General features: G+C 38.1%; 2 protein-coding genes across 2 annotated transcripts in view; one reads left to right on the top strand and one right to left on the bottom strand.

The window, feature by feature from the left end:
* Positions 1 to 20,997, top strand: part of stab2 (stabilin 2) — a 188,513-nt gene that overhangs the window by 302 nt on the left and 167,214 nt on the right. The window lies entirely within an intron of this gene.
* Positions 1 to 20,997, bottom strand: part of LOC105946897 — a 91,793-nt gene that overhangs the window by 50,077 nt on the left and 20,719 nt on the right. The window contains exon 2 of the mRNA XM_031898201.1: positions 403 to 577. Within this exon, the coding sequence (XP_031754061.1) occupies positions 403 to 577 (175 nt within the window). The remainder of the gene's footprint in view (positions 1 to 402; positions 578 to 20,997) is intronic.

Genomic DNA, 20,997 nt, shown 5'->3' with positions numbered 1-20,997 from the left:
ATATTAAGAGAGAGATTGTTTTTGTTTGTGCTGGCCAGCAAAGGTAGAAAAGACAGAAAAGAAAGAAAGAAAGCGCTGTCCTCCACAGATATCTCAGAAAATGATATTAAGCAACATGACTCCTGTCAATACGATACAATCTTCACTGGAATATAGTCTTGCATTAGTGATTAAAGAGTATGTAAGACTTTTATGACACCCTCCTGTCTGTTTAGAGCATGACTGCTATTGAACATGTGTTCCCTGTACGTTTGGGGGCCCTACTTTGGAAAGATGGAAGATTACTGTGACTTTTAAGACTCAATGATAACTAATAGTAAGAAGATTTTGAGAGTTTAGAAATGTGTCATGCTTGTAACTGAAACAGAATCTTGAACTTTATAATAATCATCTTTGTCCTACCTGATCCTGACATAACCCATTTACTGGTAGTTTTATTATTTGGCTTTTCATATGCTTCTTTGAGATGAGCAGACTTCTTGCTGAGTGTTCTGGTATATTGCAGAGCATCTGGTGATGACATATGAGCAATATATCTCGGGCAAGGGGCAGTAGGTATTTCATGGTGATTCCGGTGCTGTGTGAAAAGAAGCAAAGGCATATAAGACAATAAAAACTTTGGGTAATGTAAAGGTAAGGTAAATACTGTTTGCCCCATTTTACCCATTTTATGCAGTTCTACAATCCCTGCATGCTGTAACATATTATTAAAGGTTAAAGCATGGGGATAGATGTACTAAAGATATATCAGGGTTATATTCTTAAAGCAATATTTCTAGAGATGGGACCCACTACGGAAAGCAAAGGATCTTCAAGTCCTAGAATCGACCACTTTACAATGAAACAATGTGAGGTAGGGATTAAAATACACTGTGAGTCTAAGGGAAGTAGGTAACCCATTCTAGCGAGAACACATATAGACTATTTCACATATATTCATTTCTAAAAGCTGAGATAGTGTTTATGCAGTTTTGTTACATAACTGAATGAGCTCATGTCAAAAAGAGAGGCAAATCTTCCCTTTAAATACATTGTTTAAGCTCATGTTCTTGGGAGGCAACACTGAGCCCACCCTTCTAAATTTGATTAAAATGTAATATTAATTAAATAGCAACCTCCTTTTGTTAGATAAAGATGAAGGATGTAGTAACTAGAATCCTCATTGAAGAATGAGATTTTACTTATGTATTGAGATTCTTCCATAATCTACACTGTAGAGCTGGGGGAGAGTTTTATGCAAGGTTCAAGATAATATCTTGCAGAATTCTTGGAGCTGTAGTCCAGCAACATTCAGGTGGTGCATCCAAGGGGATATATAACACCCATCTTTCAAAAAAAAAAGGTGGCACTAAACCAGGGAGAACTGAATTTCCACCTGCATACATCTGTATAAGCATCCGAATTTTGAACATGCCATTGGTGCAGCCTAAGCTCTCTCACTTATTCTTCCTTAAAATGCACTAATTTCAATAGTCTGGCTAAACTAGCCAACCATATTATTCCATGTATTGACACTTACGGAAATGCAAGGAGTGTGTTTGGACACAAGTACAGGTATGGGATCCCTTATCCGGAAACCCGTTATTGAGAAAGCTCCGAATTACAAAAAGGCCATCTCCCATAGACTCCATTTTAATCAAATAATTTAGAATTTTAAAACTTATTTCCTTTTTCTCTGTAATAATAAAACTGTACCTTGTAATTGATCCCAACTAAGATATAAATAATCCTTATTGGATGCAAAACAATCCTATTGGGTTTAATTAATGTTTTATTGATATTATAGTAGACTTAAGGTATGGAGATCCAAATTACGGAAAGACTCCTTATCCGGAATACCCTTGGTCCCAAGCATTCTGGAAAACGGGTCCTATACCTGTACCTTTAACAACTGGCATTAATTAGTGCAACATTTGCATCCATTTAAGTAATATTCACTTGCCTCTGTACTTTTAAATTACCCTTATTATAACAAATTCATTAAGGAGATAATTTCTTTTTGAACAGGTTTCTTAATCTTAATGCAACCAAAAACAATTTTTTTGTGAAAGATGCAGAGTAGTTCTGATACAAAACATATGATACTTTAAAAAATATACAAATATTTTTATTTAATTCCAATAAAAATTTGAGCAAATAGGCCATCTCTCATTTGCATGTGTCAGCAAATAATTGACAAACTATAGCTGAACGAGCTAAGCGCGAAAGGAAGCGTGCTGTTTTAGGAGTTAAGTGCCTTGGCCTACAAAGAATTAGCAACACCCAGTCACGAAGTACTTAAAAAATAATTAAGTATGGCTAACAAGAGCCTTGCAGATTACATAATACACAACCCAACATACAAGGAAGGCATATGTATGCCACAAAGATACCGGTACAACAAATATTGATTTTCTTGATTGATGGTATACCTTATGCCACACAGCCCACTCAAACATCTGCTTGTTACCACAAGCCAATCCTTTTGTCAGAAAATAATACAAAGTGGCGTTCTGAGCTGTGGGTTGAGGGTTGCAAATATTTAAAAGTAATACATTGCTCAGACAGAAAGGTAACTTCTTTCATTAAGAAGAAGAAGGAAAAAAACTCAAAAGCCAGCGGTGTTTGCTTTAAGCCTTAGCACACTCCTTGCACCTGTACTTTTCAATTGTATGTTTGCCAAATTTTCTGTGGTTTTAAAGAAAGCCCTTTGTGTGTCTATTTATAAATACAGTAGCTACTTTTTTTTAAATGCAAAAAGGCCATGCTTACTAAGTACTTCATAAATACATCAGGTGAATGCAGTTACTGAGACACTTGTAGAAAGCTCTAAAGTTATCTTGTAAGCTCCATTTGCTTTGCTTTCTCTCTTCTGAAGAGGAAGTTGGGTGCTCTCAAGTATGAAGAGACATGGAAGGTTTCCAGTGAGAAATCTGCTCTGCCATCTTTACATCATGTCTGAAAGAAGTTGCCTTTACACCATCCATACAGTTGATAAACTGTAATGTAAAAATCAAAAAATATATATGTATAAATATAAAATATTGATATGGCAGACATCTGCCAAACAGCCAAACTGTTCTTCATTCATAGTTCTTCATTAGTTCCGCCCTCCAGACATCTTTCCTTTCAGTGCACTCCTTCACTCCTACTCATGCCTAGAAGTCTCCTCCAATACTGCACTTATTTAAGGATTTATACTTATACTGTCGTAAAATATAGCCACTTCAAGGTTTTAAAGTATTTCCTGAGAGTTTACAGTACCTCTTCAAGTAATCCTGTTTCCTACCATCATAAATCTAGCCATAAATATTGTGTAAAGTGTTCCTCAGCTCTCTATTTTGGTTTTTGTTCTGTAATTTTGTATTTTTTAACCTGCTTTTCTAATATAATGAGGACATAAAGCACACGGCTCTATAACAAACTACAAATCCCAGTATGCTACTAAGGATATAAACATACTGAGTTCATTGCTACTGTACTGTAGTTCAGCACTACACAGATCTTTTAGTAAAAACACTACTAGCTTTGTGTAAAGGTGACTCTCTGCAAGGTGCATTGCAAAGTGCCATTTGGTGCAAAGGGCTCCTGTACGGCATGCAATGTCTTACATTCTATTTGTTTAACTCATCACATTACTTTAGCACTCAACAACTTGCTCACTGTTCATAACTCCCTTATTCCACTTCAAAATAACATTTGATATATGTGTACCCACCAATGGATGTGATTGCTATGAACTTTCTAATGTACAGCTTCCCAGTTCAGTAAAATGCTAGGGCTCGTTATGCAAGTGTACTTGCGGTCCCTGTAATTTCCCTGCAGTTGATTGCTCATAAAACCACTTTTATTAAAGTTATTTGAGTCAAAATGCGCTCCCTGCACTTCCATATAGTTGCAAAACTCAGTCTTTCCAAATGCTGATGTGCCTATTTATGCGGGGTAACCCAGGGTTGCCTTTGTGCCCAGCATCACCAAACACTGGAAATGACACCAGGTGGACTCCCACAATATTACTTCTGATTTGTGATTTGTGTAATTTTGGCCATCCAGATGCAATTGTGGGAAGAGCAGTGCAACAACAGCAAGTGCATTGCCCCCTTGCTACTGCAATGATACTGCAGTTGCAAGGGGGAAATGCCCCATCACCAGCCACCAATCTGCACGTTCACAGATCGAGCAACAGGTCCTGAGGACATATATTTTAAGTTTAGAACGAGATTTTCAGAGACTAAGAGAATGTGAAGAATAAGGACTAATGCAGAATTTTTGTGAAACCAATTGTGCCATCTTTCTGATTACTTGTGAGATCCAGCAAATAGAGTGTATTGTAGTATTCTTACACAACTGGATTTCCTGGCTCAGCTTTCACTCTCCCACAAAGCCTGGCTCATTTGTAACAAAGTTAAACCTCTCGAGCCACTGACCAGAGAAACCAGATTTCCAAATAATTCAGATTTGTGTTTCTGTTCTTTCTAATTAAGAGTAATATCGGAAAGCACAGACAGTGAGTAGCATTGTTTAAGGATCATGGTTTTAAACACGAAAATCTGATTATCAGCTCATGTCAGAAGCCAAGCGATAATGCAGCTTAGCATTTGTTTGGGCTTTTTCTTTAGCCAAAAGATAATTACTGTTTGTTAGGCCTTTATGTAAGTGTATCTGTGGCCCTGCTATATATATGAATAGGAAAAGCCTACAATAGTTCAATGAGCATTGCTTATTTACAATAGGCAGTGCCTGTTCCAATGGGCTAATTTAATTACTCAAGAAAATAAATAAAAAAAACTACAGGTAAAAAGTTCATTTTCAGAACAGTATGTTAAGCATGCCAAATGAATGTTCCATTCTAGCTTAAATTGTTATAATGGGCTTATTAGCATCCATGCTTCGACTATGTGGCAGAATCATCATAACAGGCATTTCCCGAGACCACCAGAGTACACATCCTAAAAGCACAATGCCCCTTTCCTATAATTATGTCATGGCCGGAGCAAAATACTTAGTTGGCAGCAGGCTTGCTTTAATTAATTTCATTAAGGAAAGAATTTTAGGTGGTATCTGCATATACTAATCTCCTTATTAATAAACCCTTGGGCAGAGACTTCAATGCTTTGGCTGTGCCTCTGTGTTTTTTTTTGCTGTATCTTTTTTAATCAGCTCAGAGTTTATGCCTTCCACTTTATCTTGTTCTGTGTGTTCAGCATTTCTGCTATTTGTTACTATAAAATGTAATAAATACTATAAACAACCTTAATCATAAATAACACCTATAAAAATTATTGGCTAGTAAAACTACTTTTGTCATAAGTTCAGTATCACCTATCCACTTTTTCACGTCGTTCCAAATTAAATGTTTGATACAGCAAACCAAACAATAATATGTGAGGGATATTGTTTGGATATGCACAATGATTTATTTTGTCTGCCTGAATGTATGGAATAAATGCTTTTTCCCCTTCTCTATTGCTGGCCAGTAAACTTCTCTTTCTCTCCACTTTTTCCTTCTGCAGACAAAATAACTAAACTATGTTCTCCACATTGTGCCTTGCATTACATAAATCAACAATATATTACTTGGCAAGTTTATCTGTTCCCTTCCAGTATAAGGCTAATGTCAGATGGAGAGTATTCTCTGCAAGCTGAAAAATGCTCGCCAAGAATACACCCCTCTACTGTACAATCCTCCTACCTGTGCATGCACCCGAAAGCATAGAATACGCTTGGATGCTGGCATATGCAGGCAAAAGCGAGACTTTGCATTTTTCGTGGATATCAGTTACATGTGCCTGCATCCAGGCATATTCCATGCTTTCAGTGCAGGCACAGGTAGGAGGATTTTACAGTAGCGGGGCGTATTCTCAGCAAGCATTTTTCGGCTGACATTAGCCTAATGTAAGCAAAATCTTAACACTGAATATGTGTAGAATATATGCCCTGAGCTTAATTAGCAAATAATAAAACCTGCAGCAGATCACATTTGAACATAATGGGGCCGATTCTCTAAAGGGCAATAAAACGAGTGCTAAAAAAATGTTATCACTTCTTATTTTTTTGCGACTTAATGCTCGATTCACTTAAAGGACATTTGTCAAAATTAAGAAGCAGTGTTCTTTGCATTATTTATCTCGCAATGACCATGTAACCATTATTTTCTAAAAACTACCGTTCTGAAAATCACCTTTTCCCTGAAAACTGGAGGATGCATCACTCTTGGGCCATACTTGAAAAATTCTGACTGCAAACTCCATGTTGTGTTGCCAAAAGCTCACAAACCACAATTTTCTTCATATGTGTTTGTGAATCATGCCTTAGTACTATTTCTATTCGCTAATTAACGCAATGCGTTAGAAAAAATGCTTTGCGATTATGCATTGTTTTGCGCATGCGATATACGGATTAACTCCTGCAAAATGTCCTTGATGAATCGGTACTTATTTATCACATGCTTTTTAACGCAAAAAAGCATGCAATAAGTGTTTTCGACCTTTAGTGAACCGGCCCCAGTGTGTTTATATATTTTTGTGATGTAATTTTACCTGTGTTTTATTGGTAGTGATAAGATTGTGAGCTCCTTTTTTGGGTAGATAGAAACCAAAATGTATACTTATGCAAATACATCTTTTTGCAACAGTTTCAAATATGTTGTGGCTAAATGTGCCTTTCAGAGCATGTATTTAAGTTACTTTCCAAATGATGTTTATTAGAACTCCTAATATCAGAGTAAGCAGTGCGAGTGTAGGATTGCTGCCTGAAAAGTTGGAAGTTGGATTTACCCTGTTTTGGGATATGGAGTTAGGACATTGCTTTCTGTGAAAGGTTCGCGCAAATGATTTTTTGTTTATTTGTTTGTTTATGACCCGATTTTTGTTCTTCAAATACATTTGTCTTCAAGCAACTGATACTTGATGAATACAGGAAGAATTCCCATCCCAACAGATATTTTGTACCAATTACTGGTGAGACAATTTGAGTTGGGTCAAGGCATGCATTGAATCTAGGATACGGTTTTGGATTTGTATAATACTTGTTAGATTTTGATTCAGCCAAATCCTTGATTTATGGCTGAACTCAGGGTCGGACTGGGGGGTGCAGGGCCCACCGGGGCTCCCGCCCCAGGGGCCCTGCAGGTGCCCCAGCCGCGTCCCCTAACCCCCCCCGGGCCCCCCTTAACCCCCCGCAGGGCCCCCGCCTGACGTCCTCCCCGAGCGCGTATAAATTGAACGCGTCGGGGAGGAACAGTCAGTAGGGGGAGCGCCAGATAAGGTCGGACTGGGCCGCTGGGGCCCACTAGGGCCCGGGGCCCACCTGGATTTTTCCCGGTGTCCCAGCGGCCCAGTCCGACCCTGGCTGAACTGAATCAGAACCACTAATGTAACTTGACCTTAAAGGAGAAAGAAAGGTAAAAACAAGTCAGCTTTATCAGAAAGGTCTATGTAAATACAGCCATAAGCACTCACAGAAATGCTGCACTGAGTCCTCTATCAAAAGAAACACAGGATTTCTTGTTTCCTTTTCTGTAAACATGTTCTTAGGATATCTGACTTTATCTCTCAGAAAAATCCTTTATTCCCGGGGCCAGAGTCTGTGCAGTTCTCTGCTTTCTCCCCTCTCCTGCTCCCCGCTCCTATAAGAATTCATAAAACTCAATCCCCCACCCTTAGGGATGTGTGATCTGAGCTACAATGGCTAGACTGCAAACAGGAAGCTATGAACACCAAGTTAAAAGGCAGCTGCAATCAGAGAGAGCTTCTAGGGCTCTTTACTCAGGTAAGGTAAAGCTTCCTGCAGAATAAATATAGTGTTATATGTGGCACTAATGTGGCAAATCTATTGGCAGTAAAATGCCAAAATAACTTTCAATTTTGTAATTAAGTGGCTTAAAGGTGGCCATACGCAATACAATTACGATCTTTTCCACAACCACTTGTCGTAGGAAAGATTGTTCGGCCACTCTAATAACATTAAGAGCTGAATCGTCAGATATGCAGGTAACATTGAAGGAATTCTTTACCCCTATCTGACAATTCAGTATTAATGTTACGATGTTTGGGCACCTTCAAAGGCACCCAATCAAAAATCTCAATCCTGCCCAATCGTTGAGGTGATCGATATTCAAGGCTTTTACCAATATTGGTCTCCCACCATACACCATACTTCATTTTGTATAAAAAATATTGGTGCATGTATGGCCACCCTAAGCAACTCTTTAAGAAAATCTCAGGCCCAGGAGATAAGCAGCCACACTACAATAACATAATTGGGTTCATAATTCAACATTTTGTATAATTATTAGATTGCAAAATATAAGTCTATCAGGCCAACTACATCAGCATTGGTTGCTTGCCTACTGAATTTAAAGAGCTTATAGACAACCAGACAGGGGAAAGTACAGTTATAGGATCTCTTATCCAGAAAGCTCCAAATTATTGTAAGGCTGTCTCCCATGGACTTCATTTTAAGTAAAAAATTCATGTGTTTTAAAATAATTCCCCTTCTCTGTAATAATAAAACAGTACCTTGTACTTGATCCAAGCTATAATATCATTAATCCTTATTGGTGGCAAAACAATACTATTGAGTTTCAAAATCAATTATAATTCAAATCAATTATAATTTAGTAGACTTAAAATATGGTGATCTAAATGAGAAAAAAACATTTATCCGATCCCATGCTTACTGGATAACGGATCCCATACCTGTACATCAGGGGTATATTTATCATGCTGTGTAAAAAGTGGAGTGAAGCATTACCAGTTATGCTGCCCAGGGCAAACAATCAGCAATTAGATTTCAACAGTTAGAAAACCAAAGCAATGCATCTGATTGGCTGCTATGAGCAGTAATGTTTTACTCCACTTTTTACACAGCATGATAAATATACCCCTAATCTTGATCATATCCCCTCCCAACCTTATTATGGTAATACAAGCTACAATCTACCCCAACCCCCAATGTACTGTATTGCGATGTCTATAGTTCAACATTTTGTGAAATTCTTGAAAACATTTTATTGACAAGTAGATGAATAATAATCACTCAATGACATATGCATTGAGATCTCTCTGAAGACTAAAGCTGGCCATACATGTGGCGATCTGCCGATGTTTCGTGCGACCATTGGTCGCACGAAACATCGTCAGATCCGCCACACACCATTCAGGGCTGAATCGGCAGGTAAGGAGGTAGAAAAAATAGGATTTCTACCTCCTTCTGCCGATTCAGCGCTGAAGGGAGATTTTGGTCAGGCGCCTTCTATGGCGCCCGATCAAAATTTTCAAACTGGTCCGATCGGCGAGTCGGCCGATATCAGCAGCTTCCTGCGATACCGGTCGACTCGCCGACATACCATACACGCACCGAATATCGTACGAAACAAGGTTTTGTACGATATTATCGGTGCGTGTATGGCCACCTTAAGTAGGAGTTACCGTAGTTGTTGTGGTGCCTATGTCCTGCCTGCTCTTGTGTTATGTTATGCAATACGTTGATCAACTTCAGTGCTGCAGCTCTTGGCATAATTGTTAATAAAATTACAAAAAAAAAAAAAAAAAGCAACTTACCCAGAAGAACAGAATGGCCAGAGACATAGCAAATAATTCCCTCACCACTGGATAAGTTTAAACCAAACAGGGCAGTTGTTATACCTGAAGCTAGGTTTGATTTCGCTGCAATCTTGTATTGTCTTGTTTATTTGGCTCATGGAATTCTTTATGCCTCAGTTAAAGGCAGAGAAATTATGCCATAGATTTTAGCAGCTACTATTTGGTTATTTTCATTATCAATTATTATTAGTGATGAGCGAATTTTTCCGCCAGGCATGGATTCGCAGCGAATTTCCGCATTTCGCCATTGTTTATGTGAAAATACGCTGCGGAAAAATTCAGCGCGCAGGATTTTTTTTTTGTCACGTCTCAAATTGGACGCGGTCGTGTCAAATCGGGCGTGGTCGCGTCAAAAGCTCGGGTGACAAAAAGATATACAAGGGGCGACAAAAAAAGACGCAGGCAACAAAAAAAATCGCCAACAAATGCGTTTCGCAACAGACTCGCTCATCACTAATTATGTCATTCAATAAGCATTGTCCATTTTTATATACCAATATATATAATAATATAATCCAGAATGCCTGGGACCTGAGGTGTTCCGGATAAGGGGTCTTTCCTTAATATGGATGTCCATGCCTTAAATCTACTACAAATTATTTAAACATCAATTAAATACTGTTTTACTGCCAATAAGGATTAACCATATCTTAGCTGGGCCAAAGAACAAGGTACTGTTTTATTAATACAGAGAAAAAGGAAATCAATTTTAAAAATCTGAATTATTTGATTAAAATGGAATCCATGGAACAGCATTCCCATAATTCAGAGCTTTCTGGATAACAGGTTTCCCAATAAAGGATCTCATGCATGTGTGTGTGTATACAGTATCTCTCTCTCTCTCTCATCTATATATATATTTGCTATTATAAAATGTTTCCAGTGTTTCATAAAGATGTTACAAATGGGTGGTGGGGGGGAAAGGGGCAGAAGAGGAAGGCAAATATTAGGGCATTGAATAACGTACTAAAAAGTTAACTAAAAGGTGAACATTTAAGATAAAGTACATCTCATCATGCTGAAATGGAGTCTTAGTTACGAACTTGATTATTTACAGTTTCTAATATTTTGGAATATGTTCCATGGTATAACTTACCTACAGTAACCATATGCTTTTTAGCAAACAGACAGCATTGTTTTCAGTTCTATTGTTTTTATCCCTTGAATAGGAAGTCTTTAGAAACACTAAGGTAGCAAACCTAATACAGGGTAAGACTTTTCAGAAGTGTCTGTTTAAACACCTGCTTCCATTTTGTCATCAATTCTTCATAACCTTGCTGTGAAACAATTATATTTACTGTTACATAATAAATGAAATGTCAGTCTATTTCTCCTGAAAAGTGCTTGCATTAACATTATGAGTAATCTATTATTGATACAGTAAATTAAGCGTAATCTGTTGAAAGATTGGTATAAATACCTCACCAGACAATCATGTAAACATTAGGATAATATTGACACATTGTTGACTAGTCATATCCTGTGGATATTTCTGTGACCAAAGAACATTTGAGAGAAGCGGAATACAACTTTAAGCTGTTTATGTCAAAAGAAGCATCTGGAGATAACTATACAATCGGCCAACATAAGTTATTCAGTCATAAAGAAATATAGTGGATCCATTCATGTTTTTCTGAATTCATGTAAAAAAAAATGTTGACTGCATCCATACCCTTATTCCTAGTGTACTTGGAGGGAGCTTCTGTAATGAAGATAAAAATAAGAATGTTTTTCACTAGTGATGAGAAAATCTGTCCCATTTCGCTTCGCATAAAACATTCGCGAAACGCATTTGTCTCTCAATTTTTTTTGTCATCCGCGTGTTTTTTTACGCAAAAAATTCGTAGACAAACTTTTTTGTGGAGAATTTTCACAGAAGTTTCACGAAGCAATTCGCCAATAGCGAAATGCGGAAATTCGCTGCAAATCCATGCCTGGCGAAAAAAATCGCTCATCACCATTTTTCACATTCTCTTACAAAAAGTTATGTATTTATCTATATAGATAGGTGCAGATTACACCTGGCTTCTCCAAACCAAAAATGTTAGTACAGGTATGGGACCTGTTATACAGAATGCTCGGGACCTGGGGTTTTCCGGATAAGGGATCTTTCTGTAATTTGGATCCCCATACCTTAAGTCTGCTAAATATAATTTAAATATTGAATAAACCCAATAGGATTGTTTTGCCTCCAATAAGGATTAATTATATCTTAGTTGGGATCAAGTACAAGGTACTGTTTTATTATTACAGAGAAAAAGGAAATTATTTTTAAAACTTAGAATTATTTGCTTATAATGGAGTCTATTGGAGATGGCCTTTCCGTAATTCGGAACTTTCTGGATAACAGGTTTCCGGATAAGGGATCCCATACCTGTAACAGCTCCTCTTCATTTGCCCATTTTCCAGTGCCCCAGGAACCCACTAACTGGAAGTATAGGCAGATGGGCAAAGGCGGCCATACATGGGCCGATTCTAGCTGCCGATATCGGTTCCTTAGACCGATACGGCAGCTTATTGGCCCATGTATGGGCGCTAACGACGGGCCTGCCCTACCAACATCTGGCCTGAAATTGGGCAGATCTTGATCGGGCAGGTTTAAACATTTAGTCAGATTGGGGACCGTATCGGCTCATTGATGCCCCAGGACCGAACAACGAATTAGCCCAATATCACCCACCCGTAGGTGGGGCGACCTCGCCAAGCAAGCAGATCTTAGCATGTATGGCCACCTTAAGAGAAGAAGCGCTACAGCTTCTCTACAGTTCCTGTAGTTTAATTGCTTGGGCTGTAGGTATGAGCAAATAAAACAATACCATTTGGCAATCCCTGTGTATGGCCAGTCACGTGCCATGTATAGAGTATAAATGAGGGCTAGTGATGAGCAAAATTTTTTGCCAAACATGGATTCATGGCGAATTTCCGTGCTCCACCATTGGAGGATTTTTTTGTGAAACGGGAGCAAAAATTAACCGCCCTACAAAAAAAAAAAATTCATGCTTCATTTGTGAACTGGCAAAAAATGAGTGAAATGCAGAAAATGAAGCGTGTCAAAAAAATCTTGCGCACACCTAAAATAACTGTTGTGTTGCATCATTTTTGCTGCACAGGACAATTTCTTTGACGCGTACAAAATTTTTTTTGATGTGTGTCATTTTCCCTGTTTCTCTAATTTTTTGCCAAATTTTTCAGCAAAATGGACAGATTTGCTCATCACTAAAGAGGGCTGCTATAGCAGCAAAATAGCTTCTGTGAATAGACAGTGACTGCGGTAGAGAGAATATAGTAGAATGCAATGCTGCAAAAGTGGTAGGCATAATAGCATATTTTAAGAGCCTGTGGCCATACGGTAGCAGGTATAGTAGGTGATATGGATCGAAAAGGCTGCTCAATAGTGGGTGTAGTAGGAGGAGATTCAGTGCCATGAGAAAACTTTGTTATAATTTATTACATGAAAAGTTATTGGCAAGAACTTTCTCCTAATTCAGGTTCAGTTTTTTTTCCCGTAGACTTCAATAGAATGTAAATGTGATAAACAGTGAAAAATTTTCTCATTGAATTCTACCTCTCTCTATGGGGAACATCTGTACTTGATGTAGGAAATAAGTCTAAAAGCTAGTGGGGCATGCTGGGAATTGTAATTTAAGAACAGCTAAAGGGTCATAGCTGTGTAGCATTTTTATATATCTGCTATCCATAGGGTTGCCACCTTTTCTGGAAAAAAAATACCAACCTTCTTATGTTTTTATCATTTTTCCCTATGAATAACATTGGCATTAAGCCTCATTTTTACTGGCAAGGTGGCAACCCTATACAGAATGTTTGGGACTTGGGCAATTTCTGGATAAGCAGTCTACTTTCTGTTTACTTTCTGTAAACTGGATCACCATATGATAAGTCAAGTAAAAAACACAATTTAAAAAAAAATAGAATTGTTTGCTACCAATATGGATTCATGCAGCTTACTGTTTTATTATTACAGAAAAAAGAATTGCTTGAATAAAATGGACCCTATAGGCAATGGCCCTGTATTTTGAAGCTTTAATGGATTTCCAAATGGTTTATGAAAACATATACTGTACCAAATTATATAATAATAATAAGGCAATTCTGATTTGGTCATTTCAAGTTTACTGTTAAAACTTCAGGTAATAGGCCAGATTTAAATTAATGAAAAAAGTTATATTTTATGGTTAATCACATGAAAACTTATTGGTGAGGTTGAATTGGAAGAGAAAAAACTTCTAATTCAGGTACTGTTTTTTCCATAGACTTCAATAGCGTTTTCATGTGATACACAAGAGAAATCTTTTCCCCCAATTCAGTTTAGTTTTTTGCCAAGACTAGATTCCCGATGATGAGAACTGTAGTCTAGTAATCACAGAGATTCTTAAAGCAACAGTGCACATTAAATCTTTTTTTCAAATCATACATGGCCAGTGAGTCAGTTGATAGTAGTGATAGACGTAGGCGGATTTTCAATAAGGCTAGGGGAGGCTAAGCCTCCCCAAACCTGTTTGGCACCTTAAAAGAAACAAACAAAAAAAAACCCTCACTCCGTTTCTGCACTGTCCTGGCAATCTTGTGTTCCTGCAAGCCGATTCTGCTGTGCTCTGATTGGATCTTTCTTCTTGTGGATTCTCCAATCAGAGCACAGCTTTCTTGACAGACGGCAAAACTGACCAATCAAGGCACAGATGCAGACAGGGATCGGGAGATATTACAAACTAAGGGCAGTGCAGAAATGAAGACTGAAAATGAGAATCTGCAGGCAGTAACTTTACCTGAGAACCAACTCTGAACATTTGCTGCAGATTTCATCCTACTCCCACAGGTAATATACCCAGGTGCTATACCCAGGTGCTATACGCAGGTACTATACCCAGGTGCTATGCAGGTGCTATACCCAGGTGCTATACACAGGTGCAATGCACAGGTACTATGCAGGTGCTATACGCAGGTGCAATGCACAGGTACTATGCAGGTGCTATACGCAGGTACTATGCAGGTGCTATACACAGGTGCAATACGCAGGTACTATGCAGGTGCTATACGCAGGTGCTATACGCAGGTGCTATACCCAGGTGCTATACGCAGGTACTATGCAGGTACTATGCAGGTGCTATACGCAGGTGCTATACGCAGGTGCTATACCCAGGTGCTATACGCAGGTGCAATACACAGGTACTATGCAGGTACTATATGCAGGTGCTATACAGTTCTAAAGGCTGACCCACTAGCTGAAATTAAATTGTTTTTTGCCTGACCTGACATCTATAATATGCCTACCCTAACAGATGAATGGTACGTTAACTCTTTCCCCCTGAAAAAGCTCATTGTGCTTTTATACTTGTTTGTTGTTGTTTTTTGCACTTACTATTTTTTTTTCTACTTTTTTCATTGTTTTGTTCTTTTCTAGTTACAGTGGAGCTAGTGTATCATTGCCAGTGTTATAGTGCCAGGGCCTGAATATCTGCCATCTGTACCCACTGCTTCTCACTGCATATAATGTGCTGGTTTTGTAAATACAGACTTTATCTCACTGTATATAATGTGCTGGTTTTGTAAATACAGACTGCGTCTCACTGTATATAATGTTTGTGAGTGATACTCAGCTATAGGTGTCCTCGTGCTTAATTGCTTTCAGCCTTCAATGTAGACAATAAGCGTGGTGCTCAAATCTCCTGCTGCTTCCTCCAAAGAAAATACCCCTCTTGGATGGGTATTAAAACATGTGCAGACCCAGTGTGTTGGAAGCGCATGAAAAATAAAAAATAAAAATACAAAATAGTGCAATATGTTTCAAAAGTTAATGAAACTGAAAAGAAAGAGTTATGCCTATAACTCTAAATAATGGCAAAGTGCAGATAAAATATACAAATGGCAGAGTTGGTGTAGTTGCACACTCACCAGATGGTAGTTAAGATATGCAGAGGTAAGTAAAATCCACTGTTGATAGAGGTAGGTTCAAGGTCTCCATTCAGTTTGGGAAAGCAAAAGATAAAACAGAATATAGTGTAATACCCTTTATTAAAAATAGTCCTGCTGCAGTACAGGCTACTTACAGTATCTGGATAAGAACAAAACGTATCAAAAATAGCTCTACGCGTTTCACGTGTCCGCCATGCCACACTATTTTTAATAAAGGGTATTACACTATATTCTGTTTTATCTTTTGCTTTCCCAAACTGAATGGAGACCTTGAACCTACCTCTATCAACAGTGGATTTTACTTACCTCTGCATATCTTAACTACCATCTGGTGAGTGTGCAACTACACCACTCTGCCATTTGTATATTTTATCTGCACTTTGCCATTATTTAGAGTTATAGGCATAACTCTTTCTTTTCAGTTTCATTAACTTTTGAAACATATTGCACTATTTTGTATTTTTATTTTTTATTTTTCATGCGCTTCCAACACACTGGGTCTGCACTGTATATAATGTGCCTGGGATGTCAGTACCCACTGCCTCTCTCTCTATGAAACTAATGTACACACATCTAAAGGGGTGGTTCACTTTTAAGTTAACTTTTAGTATATTATAGAATGGCCTATTCCTAGCAACTTTGCAATTGGCCTTCCTAATTCATTTTTTTATAGGTCTTGAATAATTTGTCTCTCTCTTCTGCCTCTTTCCGGCTTTCAAACACAGCAGCCAAAAAGTATTGTTCTGCAAGGCTACAATTTTATTATTATTGTCATTTGTATTACTTATTTTCCCATGCAGGGCCCCTTAACTATTCATATTCATCTCTTATTTAAACCACTACCTGGTTGCTAGGGTAAATAAGACCCTAGCAACCAGGTAGCTGGTACACTGCCAAACGGAGAGCTGCTGAACAAAAAGCTAAATAACTGAAAACCCATTAAAAATAAGAGGACCAATTGCAAATTGTCTCAGAATATTAAAGTCTACATCATATTAAAAGTTAATTTAAAGGTGAACTACCAAACACAAATGTATGGAGAACCCCTCACAGAAGTAAATACTTTTATATCCTAAGCATTTTAGGGTAAAAAAAAGCACTCCCATCTGCACTATTGCAAAGTATGCCTGGAATTCATTGGGAACAGCAAGAGGTAATTGGGAGATTCATTTTTTACACTAGCAGTGAATCCATTTAGTCTCACATTAGCTGTAGGTCTGTATATGTATGGCTCATCTTTAGCCTCCCCAAACAAAAAAGTCACCCTCCGCCTATGGTGATAGATGTATCACTTGCAGGGACAATTATTATTGAAGAAACACATTGCATCTGTAATAAAGCTAAGCGTCCATACTTTGCAGATATTGGGGGGGGGGGCAAAAGTGACAGTTTATAAAAAGGGGATATATCCCTGGAAGATAGCTACACATAACCATTTAGCATATATAATAAATTAAGGGTACTTCTTATCTTTACAGGCAATATTAGCTCCGCATGATGACATTAGTGCAGTTAATGCAAGTACAACAGGCCTACCTGCTTTCCAGGGTTTACATGGTGCTAACAAGCTAGATACTTTAGAATTCTTTCAGTGATTTACTGAAAAGTTAGTGCCCAAAATATCTTAGTGTATTAGGATGCTTCATTGAACGTTTGGACTGTTGTTCTTATTTTACAAATTATTATAATTATTTGTATGACTTGGCTATTAACTTTCTTTTAGCTTTTTTTGCTACTTCTACTTTACATAAATTCAATATTTGAGTTTTTACATTTTCTTTTGCTATTTTAATAGGTTTTCAGGATTGAGAATGCAAAGACAGATTAATTCAGTGAACAACCTACTTAGTAAAGTGCAAACGTATGCATCACTGTCATCCAAAGAGTATGCTAATTATGTTTGGCCCCATTGGTGGCAATACTGCTTCACTAAACACCTGTGAGGGGGACATCTAGGTCACGTCAGCCTAATGTGCTTGGGATTCTTATACAAAGTGGTAGATCTACTTCAGCCCATAAACTGTAGGAGCACCAGTGTAAAGTGAACTTTATTAGGATTACCAGAGCTCACGTAACTCAACTATATGTAACCAATAAAGTGTTTAAGAACATATCATCATCATCATCATCATCATCATCATCATCATCATCATCGTGATCATTATTTATTTACACAGCTAGTAGTAGGAAGTAGGAAGCGCTCGCTGCTACCCCGGGCTGGTGCTGTTCTCTTCGTACAGGGGCACCAGCCCGGGGTAAAAGGTAGGCGATCTAAGTCACTTGGGGGTGCCTAACATTTTGGCACCCCAAGTGACTTAACCTTTCCTTCACCTTTAATCAAAATCTGTAAAAATGAACCTGATTATATTAAAAAATAGGACAGCATTTTTACTTTATTATGTTTAGCAAGTTCCTTATTTAAGTGAGAAGGAGCTTATATTAAATTCTCAGTTCCCCCAGTTCCCCCAATGCTGATGATGCCACATTACAGCTCCCAGCATGCTTTAACCCTTGCTAATATGTTATAGTATACAGGGATTTGCAAAATGTTTATAAAATATGGGTAAGCGAAAGTGTTTGCACCCCCTTGACAGAAAGGAAAGCCCTGGAGATATAAGCGTAGGGGCTGCATGACAAGGGATCCGAATAATCAGCAGCCAGATTACACTGGTTTATGTTTAGAGACTGGCAGAACCAGGTGCAACTGTGATTAGGTGAGAAGGAAAGAGTTAAGGCAGGAGAAGGCTGGCCTGGGGAGGGGCGGAGAAAGAGAGGGATGTGATGTCAGAAAAGCACTCACTTCCTTATCTTCTGAGCAGGTAGAAACATCCCACCCACCCTCCCTCTTTTTGCATATTTTGAGAAATGTCAGGAGTTTCTCTTCTTTTGGTTTTCATATTATTTATTAATAACTGAATGTGGAATTTTACCTGAATGCATTTTTATATTGTGCTTTCTGTATCTTTATATGGTATAAACTTGAGAGTCAGCTTTGTGTTTAATTCATGTTAACAACGATTTCTTGATCCAGGGAATGTTTCCGATCGCCCAGGGGGTCAGGAAGGAATTTTTTCCCTTTTGAGGCATAATTGGCACTAGCTTCAGGTTGGGTTTTTTGCCTTCCTCTGGATCAAAATAGTGAATATATGATAATATATTTTAAGTTTTATTTGTCACAGCAGCGGTAGGACCTTGCCAGAGTACTGCACAGGTCATTTTAGCAGAGGGAGAAAGGAGGTTCTCTCCTGTGACTGCACGGTGGATTGATAGATACAGACGCTACTACTGCTTGTGCTAGGTGACAGCCTGCTTGGATTTCCTATCATCGAGACACTGCAGATCCAGGACCGGCAGCAGGGCTGCTGAACTTCTCTCATGGTTGGTAATGCAGCTCCTGCTGGTAGCAGAGTTTGGGGCCATCCTCTCTGTAGGTAGAGGCAGTCTAATACTCATTCAAGTCTTCAGCGAGGAACGGCAGAGCATAGTAGCGACCTCTTATGGAATTATGGCTTTAGAATATTGCCTTGGGTTAGGCTGGCAAGGTCCTATTTATTTGATAAAATGTGAATAAATGCTGTGGCCATTTTCTCCACCTCTGTCTCCTGGTGTTTCATTGAGATATGTAACAAGGGGGTTCAGGGGGGTGCTTCAAGGCGAAGGGTCAATTGAGGAGTCCCCTTGTCATGTGGATGAATCTGAGCAAGTAATTAGATAAAGCATTATAAATGTATTAAACCACTCATGGCACATTGTACTGATTTTTGATTAATTGGGATGATGGGAATATTTTATGCTATCTGAGCATATAAAGTTTGTTGTGTGCCGATGTCTTGAGGACTCGTGAGTTTAGTGATGCCTCCATCTCCTGTTCTGCTTCTGGGTACTGCCAGGAAAAATAGCCTACATTCAGGGGGAGCTGCCATGCATTAGAAACAGATCACTGTGTATATTGCTGTCTAATTTGAATAAACTAAGAGGTTAAACAATGGGGATCAGAGGAAACAAATAACAGGAAGTGCTTGGAAAACTGAGGGCAAAAGTCTCAGCTGCCACTAAGTTGTTTCAGGACAGAACGAACAGCAGCTCTCAGTATGCAAATGCAATTAACTAATTTATACTCAATCATTCATTCTCCAGGGTTCAGTTTTACTCCATGACATAATAAAATAAAACCAAGTGGGTGCAGTCTGCTTTTTAAAACTACATACTTACTAACATTTGGAATGAATGATCATGGTAGGGGTGTTAGAAGATTAGAAAACTATTACTAAAAACAACAAACTTGTTATTCTTTATTCATTTATTTTTTTAAATGCTTCCTTCCATGACATTTAATCAAAAAGGTGCATTATATCACTTGTATGGCTGTGGTTTTCAGACTATTTTGGTCCAAGCCTCCCTTTTAGGTCCAGAATGTGGTCAGGATCTGCCTGGGTTAAAAACCATAGTTGCAAACCTGTAAACTAAACTTGAATTTATCAGCCATGGTTCCAAGTTTATCTAGGTTAGCAAATAAGTGTTAACTCCAAATCTTACTATAATTGACTTACAATGTGATTTTCCTTGCATACCAATAGACTCAATACTGTATGGTAAAGAGTTTATGCCCATTTGTGTTTTATTAATGCAGTACTATAAAGCCTGTATTATAAAGGGAGGCAAAATATAAACCTAAAATATAGCGAGAGATCAGATGTAAGAAACATGGAAAAAGATAAAGAAATCAGCACAGAAATATGATATATATCTTTATAGTGTTTATGGCTGTTCTCAAACTTTTATACTTACAGTATAATGGTAAACTCCTCTGTCCCATAAGGTTGCTTTTGTCACAAATTTAAGGTAAAATGGAGATGTTTGCTGAAAAGAGAAACAAGCATATTACAAGGCAGTTTGTGTAAATACATACATTTGTTTAAACATTTAAATGTTGTTTCTCTTTAAATAATTATTAGACTTTATTATAGAGATTTGTTATAGAGAAGATCTGACCTACCCATTGTTCAGCTGTCCCCTGATGGACATAAGCATTAGCCTACCCACTAGTGATAAGCAAAAGTTTTAGGCAGGCATGGATTCATGGCGAAATTCTGCATTTTTTCTTGAAAGTAAAAATTTGCAGTGGTAAAAATCCACCGAGTGAGAAAATAGTTGCGGTCACATCAAAAAAGCACATTTTTTCACCATTTTACGAAAAGTTTTTCTTACAGTTTCACTAATTTTTTGCCAAGAGGCTCGGACCTACCAGCACCACATCATTCATTTTTATTTATTTCTCGTTATTTATATAGCACCAACACATTTATGCAGTGCTTTACAGAGATTGTTCATCATTGACATCAGTCTCTGCCCCAAAGGAGCTTACAATCTAAGGTCCTATCACAATTACACACACTGTGGTCAATTTAGTAGTATACATGCATGTATGTTTTTGGAGGGTGGGAAGAAATCCACACAGACATGTGGAGAACACACAAACTCC

Source organism: Xenopus tropicalis, chromosome 3, assembly GCF_000004195.4.
Source record: "Xenopus tropicalis strain Nigerian chromosome 3, UCB_Xtro_10.0, whole genome shotgun sequence".
NCBI lineage: Eukaryota > Metazoa > Chordata > Amphibia > Anura > Pipidae > Xenopus > Xenopus tropicalis.
This window is presented reverse-complemented; position numbering and strand designations above follow the sequence as displayed.